Source organism: Scylla paramamosain, chromosome 7, assembly GCF_035594125.1.
Source record: "Scylla paramamosain isolate STU-SP2022 chromosome 7, ASM3559412v1, whole genome shotgun sequence".
Classification (NCBI taxonomy): Eukaryota; Metazoa; Arthropoda; class Malacostraca; order Decapoda; family Portunidae; genus Scylla; species Scylla paramamosain.
The window spans coordinates 1,735,001-1,752,500 of NC_087157.1; the positions used below are offsets into that span (position 1 = coordinate 1,735,001).

At 43.6% G+C, this 17,500-nt stretch overlaps 1 protein-coding gene across 4 annotated transcripts in view; it reads left to right on the plus strand.

Moving 5' to 3' along the window:
• The window catches only part of LOC135101885 (potassium voltage-gated channel protein Shaker-like), a 121,918-nt gene that overhangs the window by 83,325 nt on the left and 21,093 nt on the right, over window positions 1–17,500 (plus strand). For all 4 annotated transcript variants that reach the window (XR_010269426.1, XM_064006196.1, XM_064006195.1 and 1 more), the window contains exons 3-4: window positions 3,774–4,039; window positions 11,180–11,826. Coding sequence is in view for 3 of the 4 variants with exons in the window: in XM_064006196.1 (XP_063862266.1) it covers window positions 3,774–4,039; window positions 11,180–11,826 (913 nt within the window). In the remaining variant the exon portion in view is untranslated. The remainder of the gene's footprint in view (window positions 1–3,773; window positions 4,040–11,179; window positions 11,827–17,500) is intronic.

Sequence of the window (17,500 nt, forward strand, 5' to 3'; positions counted from 1 at the left end):
CACACACACACACACACACACACGGTGACACCTGTAGCTGGAGCCTTCCTGGTCACGCCACCGCCGCACGACATGACCTTTCCTTCTCACTCGACTTAACCTTTTTGCTCCTTCAATCTCCGTCACGCACAGACCTGCACACAATTGCATTTTACTTCCTTATCCTCAAAATGATTACAGGTCAGGTGTTTTCATTCATTCTTGGTGGATCTTTGGCATCACATGACGGTTAACTGTGTGTGTGTGTGTGTGTGTGTGTGTGTGTGTGTGTGTGTGTGTGTGTGTGTGTGTGTGTGTGTGTGTGTGTGTGTGTGTGTGTGTGTGTGTGTGTTTTTGTTAGAATGGTGTTTGTATTTGATTGTCTTCATATTACTAAGAATACGTTGAGTTAGTAGTGTGTCCAAGAAGTTTTCATTTTTTTCTTTGTCTTTTTCACTCTCGCTTCTTCTTTATGTAGATAATATAATGTGACAGTAACACCTGATGAGAATCTGGGTGGCTGCCACGAGGCAAAAACAGCGCAGCAGAATGAGTAGGTGGATAGAGATGGAATATATGACGTTAATATTTTTCATGTTTCGTTTGTGGTGTTGTTTAGTCGCACGTGCTGTTTTGGTGCAAGTCTGTGAACCGATCCCGAGAATGCAGCGCCATCTGGATTGTTGCAGCTCACCTCCCCCAAAGAGAATTAAAAAAGAACGTGGCGATTAAGGGACAGATAAAAGTGAAAAACGTATTGACTAAAAAGAAAAATTTATATGGAGGTTGATGATTATAATAACCTCTCTCTCTCTCTCTCTCTCTCTCTCTCTCTCTCTCTCTCTCTCTCTCTCTCTCTCTCTCTCTCTCTCTCTCTCTCTCTCTCTCTCTCTCTCTCTCTCTCTCTCTCTCTCTCTCTCTCTCTCCTTGAGATGGTTGCCATAATCGTTTCTTATTTCTTGTTGTAGACGTGTGTGTGTGTGTGTGTGTGTGTGTTACATCATGTAGATCAGTGGTTCCCAAACTTTTTTCTGGTCGTTATCCACTTTTCATACATGATCCTTGTCCATGGCCCACCGCCAAGCATAGCCCATGACTACAGTGACTGTCTACAGTCCTACACGCATTAGGTCCGTATAAAAACCACTCTAGCAAATCCTGTAACTTTATTGATTCCATTTCTTCTTTTTCTTTTGTTAAGTATTAATAAAGAATTCTGCAACTTGCCTTTGCTGAATCTCATATAATTATTGAAATGCTACTAAAGAAGCAACATATTACACATAAAAAAAATGTCCATACTTAGAGTAATTAAAAAAAATGGCATTTTTGCGAAAAGCAGTTTCAACAATAAACAAACAAGAAACAAAATAAAACAAATTCCACTGGTTTAAATGTGCATTAATTCCACACCATATGATCTGGTCTTTGAATCTGACAAATCTGATGACTTTATAATTCTGAAGTGAAATGCGATCATAGGGAGTCATTATTAAGTGCCACAACCATGGCCTTCAGTGGCCACACACCCACCTCCTCCCAGACAGTTTGCCTCTCAGCGTTAATTACAGGTTCATGTTTCCTTCATTTGAATCCCCATTCTACTCAGTGTGATGGGTGATATTGCAGATTATCAGCAAGTTTCTTGATTTATGGTTTTGTTTCACTTAAAGCACACCGTAGGTCATGCTTCACTTGAAATCTGTTGCGATATTTCGTTTTAATGTGGAGTAGTTGATAGAATGCAGCCTCACAGGAATAAGTTAATGAAGAATGGGAGGAAGTGTCGAAGAGCCATTTGTCTACGTAGTCTAGCTATTTATACTGAACCTGTAAGTTCCCTCCACTGGCTGCCTACCCACTAAACTCTTTTGCTTTTTTTATATATACATATCCTCAGATTATGGCCCCCTACATTCTGCTACATGGTTCCCCAGGGGGCCTGTCCCCCAGTTAGGGAACCAGTGATGTAGATTGTTTTATTTTTTCAACATTATTTTCACACACACACACACACACACACACACACACACACACACACACACACACACACACACACACACACACACACACATGGGAAGAGTGTTTAAATGCTTATCATTTTGTCTATCTGTCCTTCCTGGCCTCCCCTTCCTGTGATGCGTGTGTAGTGACTCCCCAAAAGCAAATAAGGTTCAGAATGAACAACGGAAAGAATGAGGAATGTGGAGAGAGAGAGAGAGAGAGAGAGAGAGAGAGAGAGAGAGAGAGAGAGAGAGAGAGTGTGTACGATCTTCACCCTCTTCGTGCCTCCAGTCTCTACTCGCACTCCCCTTCCCAGCATTATTCCCTCACCCTTCCTTCATTTTTTTATGGGTCCTCCCTCATCTTTCTCGTTTATCAACCCCATCTCCAACCCTCCACTCCCCTCCCATATATTTCCTTCGTTTTTTCTCTTTCAACTCTTTCAGCTTTCCCTCTCATGCCTCCCTCCGCCCTTCGCCCAGACAGCCCGCAGTCCCACTCAGCCTCAGACTAAACCAGCTTTTCGCGGGTAACTTAGAATCAAACTTTCTAGAACAACACGAGTGCAGTAACTTTTACTGTGAAAGGGACTGGTTAATTTCCGTTGTGCGTTAGAATATCGTTTCGCGGCGTGAGCTGCGTACGACTCTTGCAAACACCCGAGCGCGCCGCCATGACCCTCGCCTGCCGCTGTGCCTGTGCTGCAGAACGACCAGCTGCTGCTCCATTAAAATAGTGAGGCTGTTAAAAGATATAGGTTTTTTTTTTTTTCCGTTAACGTAAAACTCAAGTGCGACTCCTGAGCAAAAATAGGAAGCTCAGTTTACTACCATGCTCTCCCCTGAAGGCGCGTCGGTGTGTGTTGGTTTGATGTTTTATGAAGCGTTTCCCAAGTTATTCAGGGCGGTGCGTGGGGCGTGTGGTGAGTGTTGGGGTGGTGAGGCCTGTGTCCCGCCGCCTAGAGACCAGTACGCCGGGGACCTCCTGCCTGAGCTTGACTGGACTGAGGGGTATGATCTTTATTCTCTCTCACCGCGCACTTCACTACACAGCGCCTCTGTACAGGGTGGAGTCAAAGGCTGTTTGTTTCATTTAATTCCGATATGTACAATACTTGTCTTCAGTACTTGTCCCTCGCAGTGCAACTATTTATTGTCTGTCTTCTACTGGTGCCTTAATGGGAACTCTTCTTTGAACGTGCTAAGTTTATACCACTACTGGCCCGTGCCCTGCTGTACAAAGCTCATCATTTTTCATCCTCATTCCGTCCATTTGATGACCACTTAAGTTCAATAAAATCTTTCGCATCAGGCTGACGTTCCACAAGACAGGAATATCACGTTACCTCGGAAAATGTATTCATCATACGTGTTTCGGAACTCGTTTATTGTTTAGGAGGGCGGTGGCTTTTTCTTGTTTTGTTTTGTTTTTCCTTATTTTCATGTGTGTGTGTGTGTGTGTGTGTGTGTGTGTGTGTGTGTGTGTGTTGATGCACGCGTGACTAGTGTATTTTATTCCGATTACAGTAATACATCATCGGTCATCATCGCTGTTGTTATGAAAGCTGACCCATTATCATAAAGTATGGATAGATATATTACCTTTGTTTTATATACTACTTGAAATGAAATGATCAGTAATTTATAGTATAATATATCCTATTATTCACACACACACACACACACACACACACACACACACACACACACACACACACACACACACACACACACACACACGAGCCCTTCTCTCCCTCGCCTTAAGCTCTTTCCCTTTCTCCCCACCTTCAGATAAGCGGTCTTCGGTTCGAGACGCAACTCCGGACGTTGAACCAGTTTCCGGAGACCCTACTGGGGGACCCGGCGCGTCGGATTCGCTACTTTGATCCTCTACGAAATGAGTACTTCTTCGATCGCAACCGGCCCAGTTTCGACGCCATCCTATACTACTATCAGAGCGGAGGGAGGCTCAGAAGACCAGTCAACGTGCCACTCGATGTCTTCGCGGAGGAGATTAAGTTTTACGAGCTCGGTGAGATCGCCACCAATAAATTCAGGTGAGTGAAGGGCGACGCTGCTCGCTCCTGGGCATCCACGGGGCGAAGGGAGGGAAGGGAAGGGAAGGGAAGAGTGAGGGGGTGATGGGGTAAAAAAACGAGAGTGAGACGTGGGACTCCAGGAAAAAGAAAAGAGGAGGAAAATTTTAAGGATGATAGGAGGAAAGAGAGCCCATGAGGGAACGTGAAAAATGGAAGGTCAGGGAAGTGGAGGAAGGAAAATTTCCAGGGGATGTGGGAAGAAAGACAAGGGGCTTCGAGAGGGAGGAAAATATTGATGTAGGCAAGGGTCTGGAGAGAGAGAAAGTGGAAGAAGGAGAGATATACAGGAAATACAGAAGTAACTGGATGATGGGAAAGCACTTTGACAAAAAAAAAAAACTCGAGGAAGCAAACAACATAGATAGTATTAGTGTACATTTACAATTATACCAATCGAGAGGAGAGAGAGAGAGAGAGAGAGAGAGAGAGAGAGAGAGAGAGAGAGAGAGAGAGAGAGAGAGAGAAGAAGATACAACTAAACAAACACATATCACCCCAAACCTACCATTTTTATTAACGTAAGAAAAACGCAATGCATCTTATCCCTTAATCACACCTCAAATATACGTAACACCTTCAGAACGCCACACCAAAGTTTCAGGGTACAATTTCTTTCCTGCCTGGCCTTTGCAGCAGTTCATCTCCCAAAGCCAGCATCTATAGTTAACACGCACAACATTTAACCCCTTTCACTGCGATACAAAACCAATAACAGCACCAGAAGTAATGCATGAAATTTCTATAAGCATCTAAAAGAAAGTAGGGGAGGATAAGAAAAGATATTGCAATTTCTCCCCAGTTAAAATTTGAAGTTACCCAGTTGAAATTTCCACCCAGTAAAAATTTGAGGTGGGTGTAGAGCAAGTAAAGATGTCTCAGGGTTATTAGTAATTAAGTAAAAATATATCAGAGAGCTGTAAAAGGGTTAATAATTTAGAGGACTATGAATAATTTTACGAAGGCAGGGAAAAGTTAGTCTCTAGTGTAAGTTATAAGGGAGATGGCATGAAAGATGGGTTAGTTGTATTTACTTACCAACATACATTGTCCTAAGGTTGAAACTCTCTCTCTCTCTCTCTCTCTCTCTCTCTCTCTCTCTCTCTCTCTCTCTCTCTCTCTCTCTCTCTCTCTCTCTCTCTCTCTCTCTCTCTCTCTCTCTCTCTCTCTCTCTCTCTCTCTCTCTCTCTCTCTCTCTCTCTCTCTCTCTCTCGTGTTTTATGTTTGAGGTTTTTTTTTTGTTCTTTCCTTCTCTTTCTGCTTTGTTTACTTATTTTCTTTATTTGCTTCCTTATTTATTTTATTGATTTATTTCTTATTCCTATTGTCCATTGTTCTTCTTCTTCTTCTTCTTCTTCCTCTTCTTCCTCCTCTTCTTCTTCTTCTTCTTCTTCTTCTTCTTCTTCTTCCTCCTCCTCCTCCTCCTCCTCCTCCTCCTCCTCCTCCTCCTCCTCCTCCTCCTCCTCCTCCTCCTCCTCCTGCCCATAATTCATCATCATCATCTCCTGCTCCCCTCTTCCTCTTCTTCCTCTCCGCTTTTTTCCATCCATCTTTCATATTCTCCCACCAGACCCTTGCTTCCTTCTTTCCTTCCTTCCTGTGCACCTGAAGTACCAAGGATAGCAAGGGCAGGCAAGGAACAGTCCCGTAGATCATTGTTAGGAGGCAAACACTCCGTACCTGGTTCCCGAGCGTGTCCCGGTGAGAGAGATAGACGGGCGGGAAGACAAGGCAAGGGGAAGAGGAATGGGAAAGAACGGAACTTAAAGGATTGAGGGAGAGTGAAAGTATAACCCATACAAGGAGAAACTTTCCAACTACATATCCTAGAAGATCCGGTGCGATTTTTTATTCAATTTACCGTGACTGTTCGGAATAATGTTTCCGGACGGCGTTGGTGGGTGAAAGAACCAGCCAGCCAGCCGGCCAACCAGCCAGCCTTACAGGGCTGAGTTCGCTTTGTGTGTGTGTGTGTGTGTGTGTGTGTGTGTGTGTGTGTGTGTGTGTGTGTGTGTGTGTGTGTGTGTGCATTTCAGTCTGTCTTTGTGCTTGTTTGCTTGACCTGTGCTTAGATTAGTTGGTGTGTGTGTGTGTGTGTGTGTGTGTGTGTGTGTGTGTGTGTGTGTGTGTGTGTGTGTGTGTGTGTGTGTGTGTGTGTGTGTGTGTGTGTGTGTGTGTGTGTGTGTGTGTGTGTGTGTGTTGAGGATGGCATTTAAAGGTGGGGTTCTAGGGTCATAGCAGTGAAAAATGGGGCACTACAGGATTTGGAAACTCTCTCTCTCTCTCTCTCTCTCTCTCTCTCTCTCTCTCTCTCTCTCTCTCTCTCTCTCTCTCTCTCTCTCTCTCTCTCTCTCTCTCTCTCTCTCTCAACTTCACAATCAACTCCGAGAATTTTTGTTTCCGTCCATCTCCTCCAAATCCTTATCGCCTCCTATCTGGTGCCTTCCTTTCTCCCCTGCTCCAGTAAGTCCCTCAAGGGGGAGCTGGTGCGGGCACGGGGAGGGGAAGGGCGTGGGCTGTGTGCTGTAGGCGGGTGGAGGGGGAGGGGGAGGCAACTGGGTTCCCGCCGAGTGCTGGAGCAACCGTCGAATCCCACATTGTATCGTTCGCCAAGTGACCGTAAAATAACTGGTAACGACCTCTCACGGGCCTAGGCTGAACTCCGTGAGGTTGGGGGCTGTATAAGGTCACAGCACCATCCCTTCTTCTTCTTGTGTGTGTGTGTGTGTGTGTGTGTGTGTGTGTGTGTGTGTGTGTGTGTGTTTCAAGAAATCCCTAAGGTGCAGAAGATTCTATCACTTGCTAGGTGTTCATCAAAATAAACACCAGGACGGCCTTCGACTCGAATACAGAACATCTAATCCTTTCTATGAATACAAAATATACTTTGCATTCAAGCCGCACCACAGTGAGATAGGAAAAGATTTGGGAAAGTTGGAGAAAATATTTGGCTGATCTTTGGTCGCATGTGGGCGGCGGTGGAGGATGTGGAGGTGTCCCGAAGCTTTGTTTTGGAAAGGACGAAGCCATTAAACGAAGGAAAAGTAGAGAAAGTTTATTCCGGAGTTTTGTAGTAAAGTAAATGAAAGAATGAAGATACTAGTTTGCTCCTGCTATAGGGATTAGAGCGGAAAAGTAAGAGAATGTGCGCAAAGTCCCCGTGTTGTAAGGTCACGTGGGAAAGAGATGACTCCTAAAACTTTCCAGATTCCCTCTATCAACACAAAACTAATAGAATCGGAGTCATCACATGATAAGGATTGGATGCCGCCTTGGACTCTGAATGTTTCGTTTTGCTGGGTCTGTGCTGCACAACGATAAATCTAAAAGTTGTTGTGTGACTAAGATAATTAGATGAAATAAAACAAAAATTAAATCGAATAACTTGTTAGCACATATGTTTAGAAAATTAATTAGCTCTAAATGTAGTGAACCTGCACTGTCATCTTTCTTATAAGGGAAAAATTAATCAACTCATTTATGTATGATCGTCATGTGAGGGGAAGAAGCTTCTCTTGAGTTATTCAACTATCGAATCACTCGCTCACCGGTATCGGTGCAGCAAGAAGCGAACTGAAAATGACAAATGAGGGAAAAGGAACAAGAGAAACACGAAATTCCATTGTGAAAGCGACGATTCCATCACATGTAGAATGTAGCACTGAATGCAAGTTACGTCTCCCATGGAGTAAGTGTGGATGCAACACTTCCAACGAGGGAAATCAATCACTTAGTCTCAGCTGACAATGTGTGGAGCAGATTCCTAGCTAGAACAGCGGCATATGGACACCTTACTGGGTCTGGGTGAGACGGGGGAGGGAGTGAACGCCTCCCCTCCAGAGACAGGATAATCCCTTTTCGCTTCCTGCCGTTACCAGTGACGTAACCCTGATTCCTTCCTCTCCTCCTGTGAGGCTGTGTGCCAGTATCCTGCGGGAGGCGTGGGGGAAGGCGCTGCTGGAGGAGAAACAAGGTTAACATACGAGACGAGAATGTTAGATAGATGGAAGGTTGCACATACTCAAAAAAGGGACATTTATAGCGCTTATCATTCATGTAAGAGACACACGCAAAAGCACAGCACAAAATTGAGGAGAAAAGGAAACTGAAATGAGGGTTTGGAAATTGAGGACTCCAATATGAAATGTGAGGCATGAAAACGTTTCGCAACATCGGAAGCTCAGTGTAATTCTTAGGTTCAGTCCAGGATGATGTACGGGTCAGTTTGGCGTAAATCTTTCGCCACAATATCTCTGTACTTATTACTGGCCAGTGAAGGGAGGATCTATATATCTTTCTTTGGTTTTCAGTGTGTGTGTGTGTTCCTTCCCTTCTTTCTTTCTTTCTTTCTTTCTTTCTTTCTTTTTTCTTCCTTCCTTCCTTTTTCTCATTCATTTGTCTGTTCACCCGTCCTTCCGCCTTCATTCCTCCCTGCTTCACGTCTTCCCTCCCTGCTGCTGCTGCTGCTGCCTCCACGCCCTTGGTGACGGGGAAGTAACCTTGCTTCGTTCCTTACTTCCTTCCTTCCTTTCTGTCATTCGTTCATTAGTCCGCTCCTACACTCCATCCCTGTACTTCATTCCTTCCTTCCCTCTGTCTCTCTCGTCATTTCTTCCTTACTACCTTCTATTTTCCCTTCCTACCTTCCTTATTTACGCAGTTACTCTCTTATTTACTAATTTATTCGTATACCTTCACTCCTCTCCCTCACTCCACTTCCTCCCTGCCGGTGTCTCCACGTGGAGCCATGGATGTGGAGGAGCGGCCATGACCAATCTTTGTAACACGAGATCCTTCTGGGAATCAATACAGGACTCCAGGACGCCTCCCCCAACCCTCCTTCCTCCCCCTCGTCGCCCCACCGGGGATCCTCACTCCCCGCCAAGCCTAAGGAGAACGATGCCACACTAGAGAGAGAGAGAGAGAGAGAGAGAGAGAGAGAGAGAGAGGCAGAGAAAAACAGACAGGCCGGACAGGCAGACAGAGACAAACAAAGACGGAAGCAGGCAGACAGTCTCTCTCTCTCTCTCTCTCTCTCTCTCTCTCTCTCTCTCTCTCTCTCTCTCTCTCTCTCTCTCTCTCTCTCTCTCTCTCTCTCTCTCTCTCTCTCTCTCACACACACACACACACACACACACACACACACACACACACACACACACACACACACACACACACACACACACACACACACACACACACACACACACACACACACACACACTTAGAACAGACAAATAGCAACACAGTCTCTCTCTCTCTCTCTCTCTCTCTCTCTCTCTCTCTCTCTCTCTCTCTCTCTCTCTCTCTCTCTCTCTCTCTCTCTCTCTCTCTCTCTCTCTCTCTCTCTCTCTCTCTCTCTCTCTCTCTCTCTCTCTCTCTCTCTCAGAATTCTTCAAGCACCCCTCTGACCTTTCTGCCCAAGTTGATGCCCCTCCTCCTTCCCTCCCTCTCCTCCTCCTCCTCCTCCTCCTACGCCCCTCCCTCAGGTACAGATAACTTCATTGCGTCCTTCACTTTGACACTTCGGAAGTTGGGAACGCAGATGTAGGACAACATGACTCTACGATGTGTGTGTGTGTGTGTGTGTGTGTGTGTGTGTGTGTGTGTGTGTGTGTGTGTGTGTGTGTGTGTGTCAGTCACCCCCTGTGCAGCTTGTAATTTTGGTTCTCCTGAGGACTGTTTTGAAAGGCCGCACCTCTTATCTGCAGCGTTGTAATTAGTGTTTGCTTATCATTAATATAGATTTCCATACTAAGTAATTACCGAGACCATGAAAATGTTATTGAAAACCCTTATCACTTTTTTTTGTCTCTCACACAAAAGGTTTTAAAAGTAGTAGTGACAAGGCATCGAGATATGTGATGATGCACTCTTGATTCTCATAGAAAAGACCCCAGAAGGTAATAATTGCCCTTAATGAACTAAGAATAGTGGTGTCTTAATCCGGACTCAGAATCCTAACAAGAGTCTTCAGTCATCACGATGCGATCCTCGAACATGACGGGAAATAATAAATGTGGCAGTTACGACTCGCACTTGTTTTTCATCCTTACCGATGACCTTGGACGTTTAGGGTTAATGTCCGATATCGACCTTAGGGGAAAAAATGCATCGGTGGAAAACTGCCTACAACGACCAGTATCTGTGAATTGGGCGTCAAGACCATTATATATCTGAGCTTGTCAAATTCTATATAAATACGATACAAAAGGAATAATTGCTAAAGAGTTTTTTTTTTTTTTTTTTTTTTTTTTTTTTTTGTGTGTGTGTGTGTGTGCCTCGTGATTCCTTACAAGTACAAGAAAGAGCCTTGGAATGAAGTAAACTGCAGGAGAACAACACGAGGAGCGAGAGAAATGTCATCTTATGAAACAAACAAAAAAATCCTTTCCAGATTAGAAATTACTCACAAAAAAATCTTAAACTTTTAGAATAGTCACGTGGGAAACAAGGTGGATAATGGAATAGTTATGAGGAACACCGCCAAGCCAGTGCAGGGAGAGGAGGACGACGAGGCCTGTAGGAGGGTCAGGGCAGGGGGCAGTATTTCCTTATGGGAGGGGAAGGGATGGTCTTGACGAAGAAGGAAATAACCTGAGGAGTCTTTACAAAAGATGGACAGACAGACCGCAGTCCTCCTCTCCTCCAGACTCTCCCCAGTCTCAGGACAGAGAAATGCAGTGAAGGAAAGAGAGACACGTCAAAAGATTAGTGTGACTTGGTGAATTTGTATTATTTTTTCTCAGCTTTTTTTTTTTTTTTTTTTAATGGGCCAAACCCCTGAAATGGTGAAACAAACATGTTGATAACATTTTTCAGTTTATTACTTCGAAAAATGCTCCCAAAATTATCTTCTTCAGTGTTGAACAAAAATTCTCTCTCTCTCTCTCTCTCTCTCTCTCTCTCTCTCTCTCTCTCTCTCTCTCTCTCTCTCTCTCTCTCTCTCTGACCCCACACAGGGCTCAAATCGCTTCCCGTTACTCTTGATGCATCAACTACCACTTTTCAATAGCTCTTCTCATAAGTGCAAGACTCATCCCTCTTTCCTTCACGTGTTCGCTGCTGAGAAGCCTAACGTTTCTTGTTTCTTCCCCACAGGGAGGATGAGGGCTTCATCAAGGAGGAGGAGCGGCCGCTGCCGGAGAACGAATTCCAAAGGAAAGTGTGGCTGCTGTTTGAGTACCCGGAGAGCTCGCAGAACGCTAGAGTGGTTGCCATCATCTCCGTCTTCGTTATCCTCCTTTCCATTGTGATCTTTTGCCTTGAGACACTACCGGAATTCAAGCACTACAAGGTGTTCAATACCACGACCAACGGCACTGTGGTGGAAGAGGACGAGGTGCCCGAAGTCACGGATCCATTCTTCCTCATAGAGACCATTTGTATCATTTGGTTCTCCACTGAACTATTAGTGAGATTTTTCGCATCGCCACTCAAGGGAGCGTTTTTGAAAGACGTCATGAACATTATCGATATAGTAGCTATCATTCCTTACTTTATTACGTTGGCGACTGTGGTAGCCGAGGAGGAGGGCGAGGTGATGGTCATCCCTGCAGAGACACTTTCCCCGCACGAAAAGGGGTCAAACCAGGCCATGTCCCTAGCCATTCTACGAGTTATTCGACTGGTCCGAGTATTCAGAATATTCAAATTGTCTCGACACTCCAAGGGTCTCCAGATTCTCGGAAGAACGCTCAAGGCCTCCATGAGGGAACTCGGTCTCCTAATATTCTTCCTCTTCATCGGTAAGTTTATCAGTTTCCAGTTTTTGTTTGTCCGATTTGACCAGAAGTTGTCAGGAGGATTATTAGTACTGGCACTTTTCGGCCTTTCATCAGTGGAGTGAGAGGACTGGTAGATCAGCTCACTGTTTTGCACATCTGTTGAGGCTCAGGTGTTACGGCAAAAGCTGTAGTTTTTTTCTTAGTCAGGCTCCATCAGGCAAAGCAGCTTAAGCTCTTGTCTCGCTGGAGCTTCTCTCAGCAGTCTCTCTTAACTAAACATGAATTTTAAAGCTGATGGATTTTGTACTATACATTCACTGCATTAGTTTTTATTAGATTAAATTTTCTTGTATAGCATTATATAAAAGTCATTGTTGCAGGCATGTACTTTTTACTACTTTAGAAATAATGAGAAAAACAATTGAGATTAATGTGACTGGAAGGGTTTTGCGCATTTCACCCTTGAAGTCAGACTCCGAGTGAGTGACGGAGGGAGACCCAATATAACGTCAGTCCTCCGTCCTCGGGAATCTCTTGCTAGGCTCAGTTTTGAATGTCTTCACCCTTTACAAAATAACCTTATTGCTTTCCAGAGTGCCAGAGTGCCTGTGTGTTCGTGTGTCGCTTATAGCTTGTTGGGAGCTTGATTGTTCTACGTGCATGTCACCAAGTTCTCTTCCTCTCTAGTCCAGTCGTTCAAAGCCGTTCAGACCGTCACCGCGGCCTTCTCCCAAGTCACCCAAGGAAACTTTGGGTGATAAGTTAGTTTAATTGGCGGCTTCATGTAGTAAAAACAATAGCATTCATCTTTTTAGTGCAGCTTTTTTTTCATATTTTCCTCTAAGCTACGTTTTTTTGTTTATCTAAGGTGTCGAGGCTGTCAAGTGCTCTAGCATCTCTGTATTGTCATAGCGTACACATTGATTATTTTATCTTTTTTTTTTTTTTTAAAGAATTTTTTTACATAGATGAGATATGGCCTTTGTGAATGCTTCAACCATAAACTATTTATCTGTCAACTTGGTATCATGCGAATGATTTTAAAAACACTAAAATATAAATTGATAAACCAAAGATAAAAGCCAGCGTCAAGTTGAAGATGCACTTCACCTGGCTTGCCAATACCTCCTTGGTGGGCACTGAAACACTGACCCGATGGTAAATATAATGCGAAAGGTTGAAACTTCCCTGGTAGTTGGTGTTGTGGCAGCTGTTGGTATTGTTTCATGTCGTGCCTGAGTTAGTGTGTCATTCCCACTCCCACGTGTGTCTCCTGACTAGTGGCGTAGATGTAAGAATGAATACAGTTTTTTTTTTTTTCTGTGGTCTGTGATGTTCAGTGGTAGTATTGTCTTGAAGAGGGTTGTGCTACTAAGAAGGCGAACCGACGCATCAGGGTTTGAGTAATGGCAGCCCGCCCCATATCACGTTCGGGCACGATTTATGCATGAAGTTGATTCGTAGACTCAAGTATTAACTATAGTGTTTGTCAAATACGTTGAAGGCTCAGGGCCACAAAGCTGGGAGAATAAGTTACTTAAACTCCCACGCCAGCGCCACGGCATCCTGGGCCGTGCGGCGGGAAGTCGTGGGGATCAAAATAGTCAGTGTCTCGCAAACCTGATACTGACCTGTCCTCACTAGATGCCCTTGAGATCTCGAAATTTAGAATCGGGTTTGTTTTTCTTCGGTACTGAGTGGTGGGAAGCCGCCAGCTCCTTACGGTGTTGGGTTGTTTGAGTTTTATGAAGTCCTTTGGTTATAAGAACACGACCTGGCGTATTTCATTAGTACAGCAGGTGGGTTATGTTTGAGGGCGCCTCGCCCAATCCTGGATTCTCTCGCCGATCATCGTTTAGGATCCCCATTATATTCCATCACTCTTCTCCCGGCTATAAAAATTCCATCACATTTGTCGTACATTTATGTATTTCCTACATGAAAGTTGAACAAAACTGTCATTTCATAATGTCAGTGTCAGAACGGTTACTCAGGCTTGTTGCGTGATATACGGGTCCGTTAATTTTCATTGGTTTCAAAAGCACTCCGTACTTCTTCACTACACATGGATATCATATTTGCGAGTAAAAAGTAAAGTAAGAACTCCCCACACACATGTTGGGTGTTGGTGCCCTCGCCTTGCGGTATCTCCTCGTCAGGGCTTATCGCTTGTCCACATTATTATTACTGTCAGCTTAGTGATTTCATTTTTCTTGCTGGTAAAGAAATGCAAGTTTTGTGAATGTATATCATGCCAAGCAGACATCATCTCATGTATACCTCATCCACTGATTTTCCATCAGTTTGAACGTGTCGTTCAACACCGTTAAAACATCGATTTCTGATAAGACGAAAAGAAAATTCTACTTAATCTGTGGTTGATTTTTGGACACTAAGCCACTAGCTCTTAAGAATTTTCTTTACGAGCCTTCAGGGCAGGAAGCTGACACGTTGGGGACAAAGAGACGAGTGAGAGGGAGAGCCGCCGTGAAATGTGTCCTGTGGAGGGACCAGCCTCTGTCCCAGCCACACACATACTCGTATACACAAAAAAAAAAAGACATACAAATAGACAGACAAACGATCAAACACAATGCGCCCTTTCCTCTTCCCCACTTCAGCCTTTTTTTTTTTTGCATTCCTACCAAGTTGTGATATCAAGATAGCCTTTGATCGTGTCTCCCAAATCACCTGGAAATTAGCGGGGAGGATTAATGTCTATTTTTTGGAATGACTGTCTCCCCTTGGCAATCTGACAACCCATTACTCACCAGTCTTCGTTCATTTTTTATCATTATCTGTCATCGAACTCGTTAGCTGTCAGAGAGACTGAGGCGCGGTTCCTGTTTTAACCATAATTTTATTTTTCCCACGCGTAGAACACCGCAGTAATGCAGGAATGTTGAAGAAAAAAAGACAATAACCCACGGGATTTTGTGAGGAAGGAATGAGCGGCGGGTGTTTGCTGAGGCCGTAGTTGTCCATCTGGCGAAGTGGTGGTGTGGGCTCAGCGCCGCGGTGGGAATGTACGTGACGGACCGCCACCACCACCCATTGTTGCAAGGGACGAGGCGGTGCGGCGGGGAGGGCCCAACGACAGGGCCATCGTGAGCTCCCGTTGTTTATGCTGCTGTTACGATGGCAAGCCAGAAAGGGTTCTTTTTTCAGCTTACCCCAGAGACGATCAGCTGTGTCAATTTTCTCGTTCCTTTTTTCCTGTTCCTTACTGCATTGGTATGTTCTTGTGTTAGATTGTTGAGGAGGCTTGTGTAGTGCCTTTTAGGCTGTTGCCATTATTCATGACTCCATTAACTCTGTGCTATGAAAGAGTTTACTGTTTGTGGTTCTTTTTTCTTCTAAATTATACCGACTTTGTTTCATCTTTCTTGATCTACAAGAATAATGTGAAGAATAGTATCTGAGGGGAGTCATTCTTTTCGAACAATACACGAGGCTCAAGAGAAGAACGGCGCCTCAAAGAACTCCAGCGGCAGATTCCTGATCGTTTCAGAACTTTAAGGGATAAGAGCAAAAAAAAATCACTCCATGCTCAAGGAGGATGAGAAAGAAGATAGAAAGGAGAGGGAGTTAGAAAGAGGAAAAAAAGTGGAAAAGTAGAAAGAGAAGAAAAGAGCGTGGAAGAGGAGGAGGATGGTGACGGTGATGAGATGGTGGCCGTGTTCTCAGTGCTGCGGTGCCGTGGCTCTGGGTGCAGGTTGCCCCGCTGACCCACATTAGCTGCCGCCGCCATTGGTGGTGGTGGTGATTTAGAGGAGAGACTGGTGGGTGCTGCCTCCATCAAGCCCTGTGCCGGCAATAAATTTCTCACAGCTGTTTGATTTCTCTCTACGTTGCTTCTATTTACACCATTTAATACTAACTTTAGTTGTAGTAGTAAAAGTAGTAGTAGTAGTAGTAGTAGTAGTATTTTCGAAGGAGATAACATCGAGAAGACTGAATCGCCGCGGACACATGACACTTTCCCTCTCGTCTTGAAGAGTATGGAGAGGCGGTTAGCGTCCCTTTGACAAAATTATTTGCACAGTCAGAATATATATATATATATATATATATATATATATATATATATATATATATATATATATATATATATATATATATATATATATATAAATAAATAGATAGATAGATAGATAGATAGATAGATAGAGAGATAGGTCAATATAAATATGATACTGAGAAAATAAATATACTGTATAATATAAGTGAAATGTGACTTCACTGTCCTACTGATCTGTTATGAGTTATATACAGAATTCTAAATTGATAGGTGTAACACGTGAACGTTTAGGGAGGCACGAATCAATAACTGACTCCGGCATGACTTTACGAAAGGTAAACCGTGTCTGAAAAATCATTTGTCTGTCTATAAGGAGGTATTTGAGGCGGCGGATGACGATGATAATTGTGATGCAATGTATCTTGACTTCAGCAAGGCTTTTGATAGAGTTCCCCGTCTCAGACGATGAAGCAATATCATAATTCAGGGAATAAACGGTAATGTGTATTACTAAATTAAAGTGTGGCTTAGTTGTGTGAAGCAACGAATGCAAATAAACATAAATCATTCAGAAAGGTATAAAGTTACCAATGGGTCTCCTCAAGAATCTCTTTTAGGCCGTTTTCTTTTCATAATCTACATTAACGATTTAGATTCTGGGACAAGTAGCGACACAAATAAATTTGCAGACGATACCCAAGCAGGACAACAAATCCTGTCAGAGCAAGGCGCGAATGTATTACAAAGGCCCCTAAACAGGAGATACAGGTCAAAAAATGGCAGATGAACTTCAGTATCATTGAGTGTAGTTTCTCTCTCTCTCTCTCTCTCTCTCTCTCTCTCTCTCTCTCTCTCTCTCTCTCTCTCTCTCTCTCTCTCTCTCTCTCTCTCTCTCTCTCCTTCACGTAAGTAGAAAAGACCATAGATAACTATAACTATATTATTGAGCACGAGCATAAGTAGATGAACTCCAGAAAGAGGTTTATGAGTGAGAATATCCCACTGATCTTTAGCCAAGAAATCAGCATATTAGTGTTCATGGTAGAGGAAACCGAGTAGTAGATAGGAGCGTAAGAAATAGGATAGAGGATGTAACTGTAAGGCTCTGCTTAGCTACTTATATTATGTTGTACAGTGATATAAGCGTAGTGATGATATCTGCGCTAAAAAAAATAAAATAAAAAAATAAAATAGAAATAAAAATTAAATAAGTAGATAAGTAAATAAATAAAAAGACTTGGATGACATAGAGACTGAAAATTTGACGTAACGGGATAGCTTTAAACATCTTAGTATTTGCTGAAAGGCGTAGAGTGAGAGGTGATATGACAGGCATTTAAATGAGTTAAAGGATTCAAGGAAAGAAATATTCGAGTATATCAGGTTCTTTTAGTCGAAGAACAAGTTACAACGTGTAGGGATGGTTGTAACCTAAACAAAATCAGATTTACGTAGAGGATAGTAAAAAAATGGTGCACGAAGAGAGTTGTAAATGAATGGAACAAGCTTAGCAGGAGCGTGGTAGGTACTCAGCCGTTAGATGGATTCAAGCGGTGGTGGAATAGATTTATCGATGATATTAGCGGATGGTAAGTTGTAAGTGCTCTTCATTATCTAGATTTTATGCTCTAATGTTCGTAATAGTACTAGTGATAGTAGTATTAACAGTAGTAG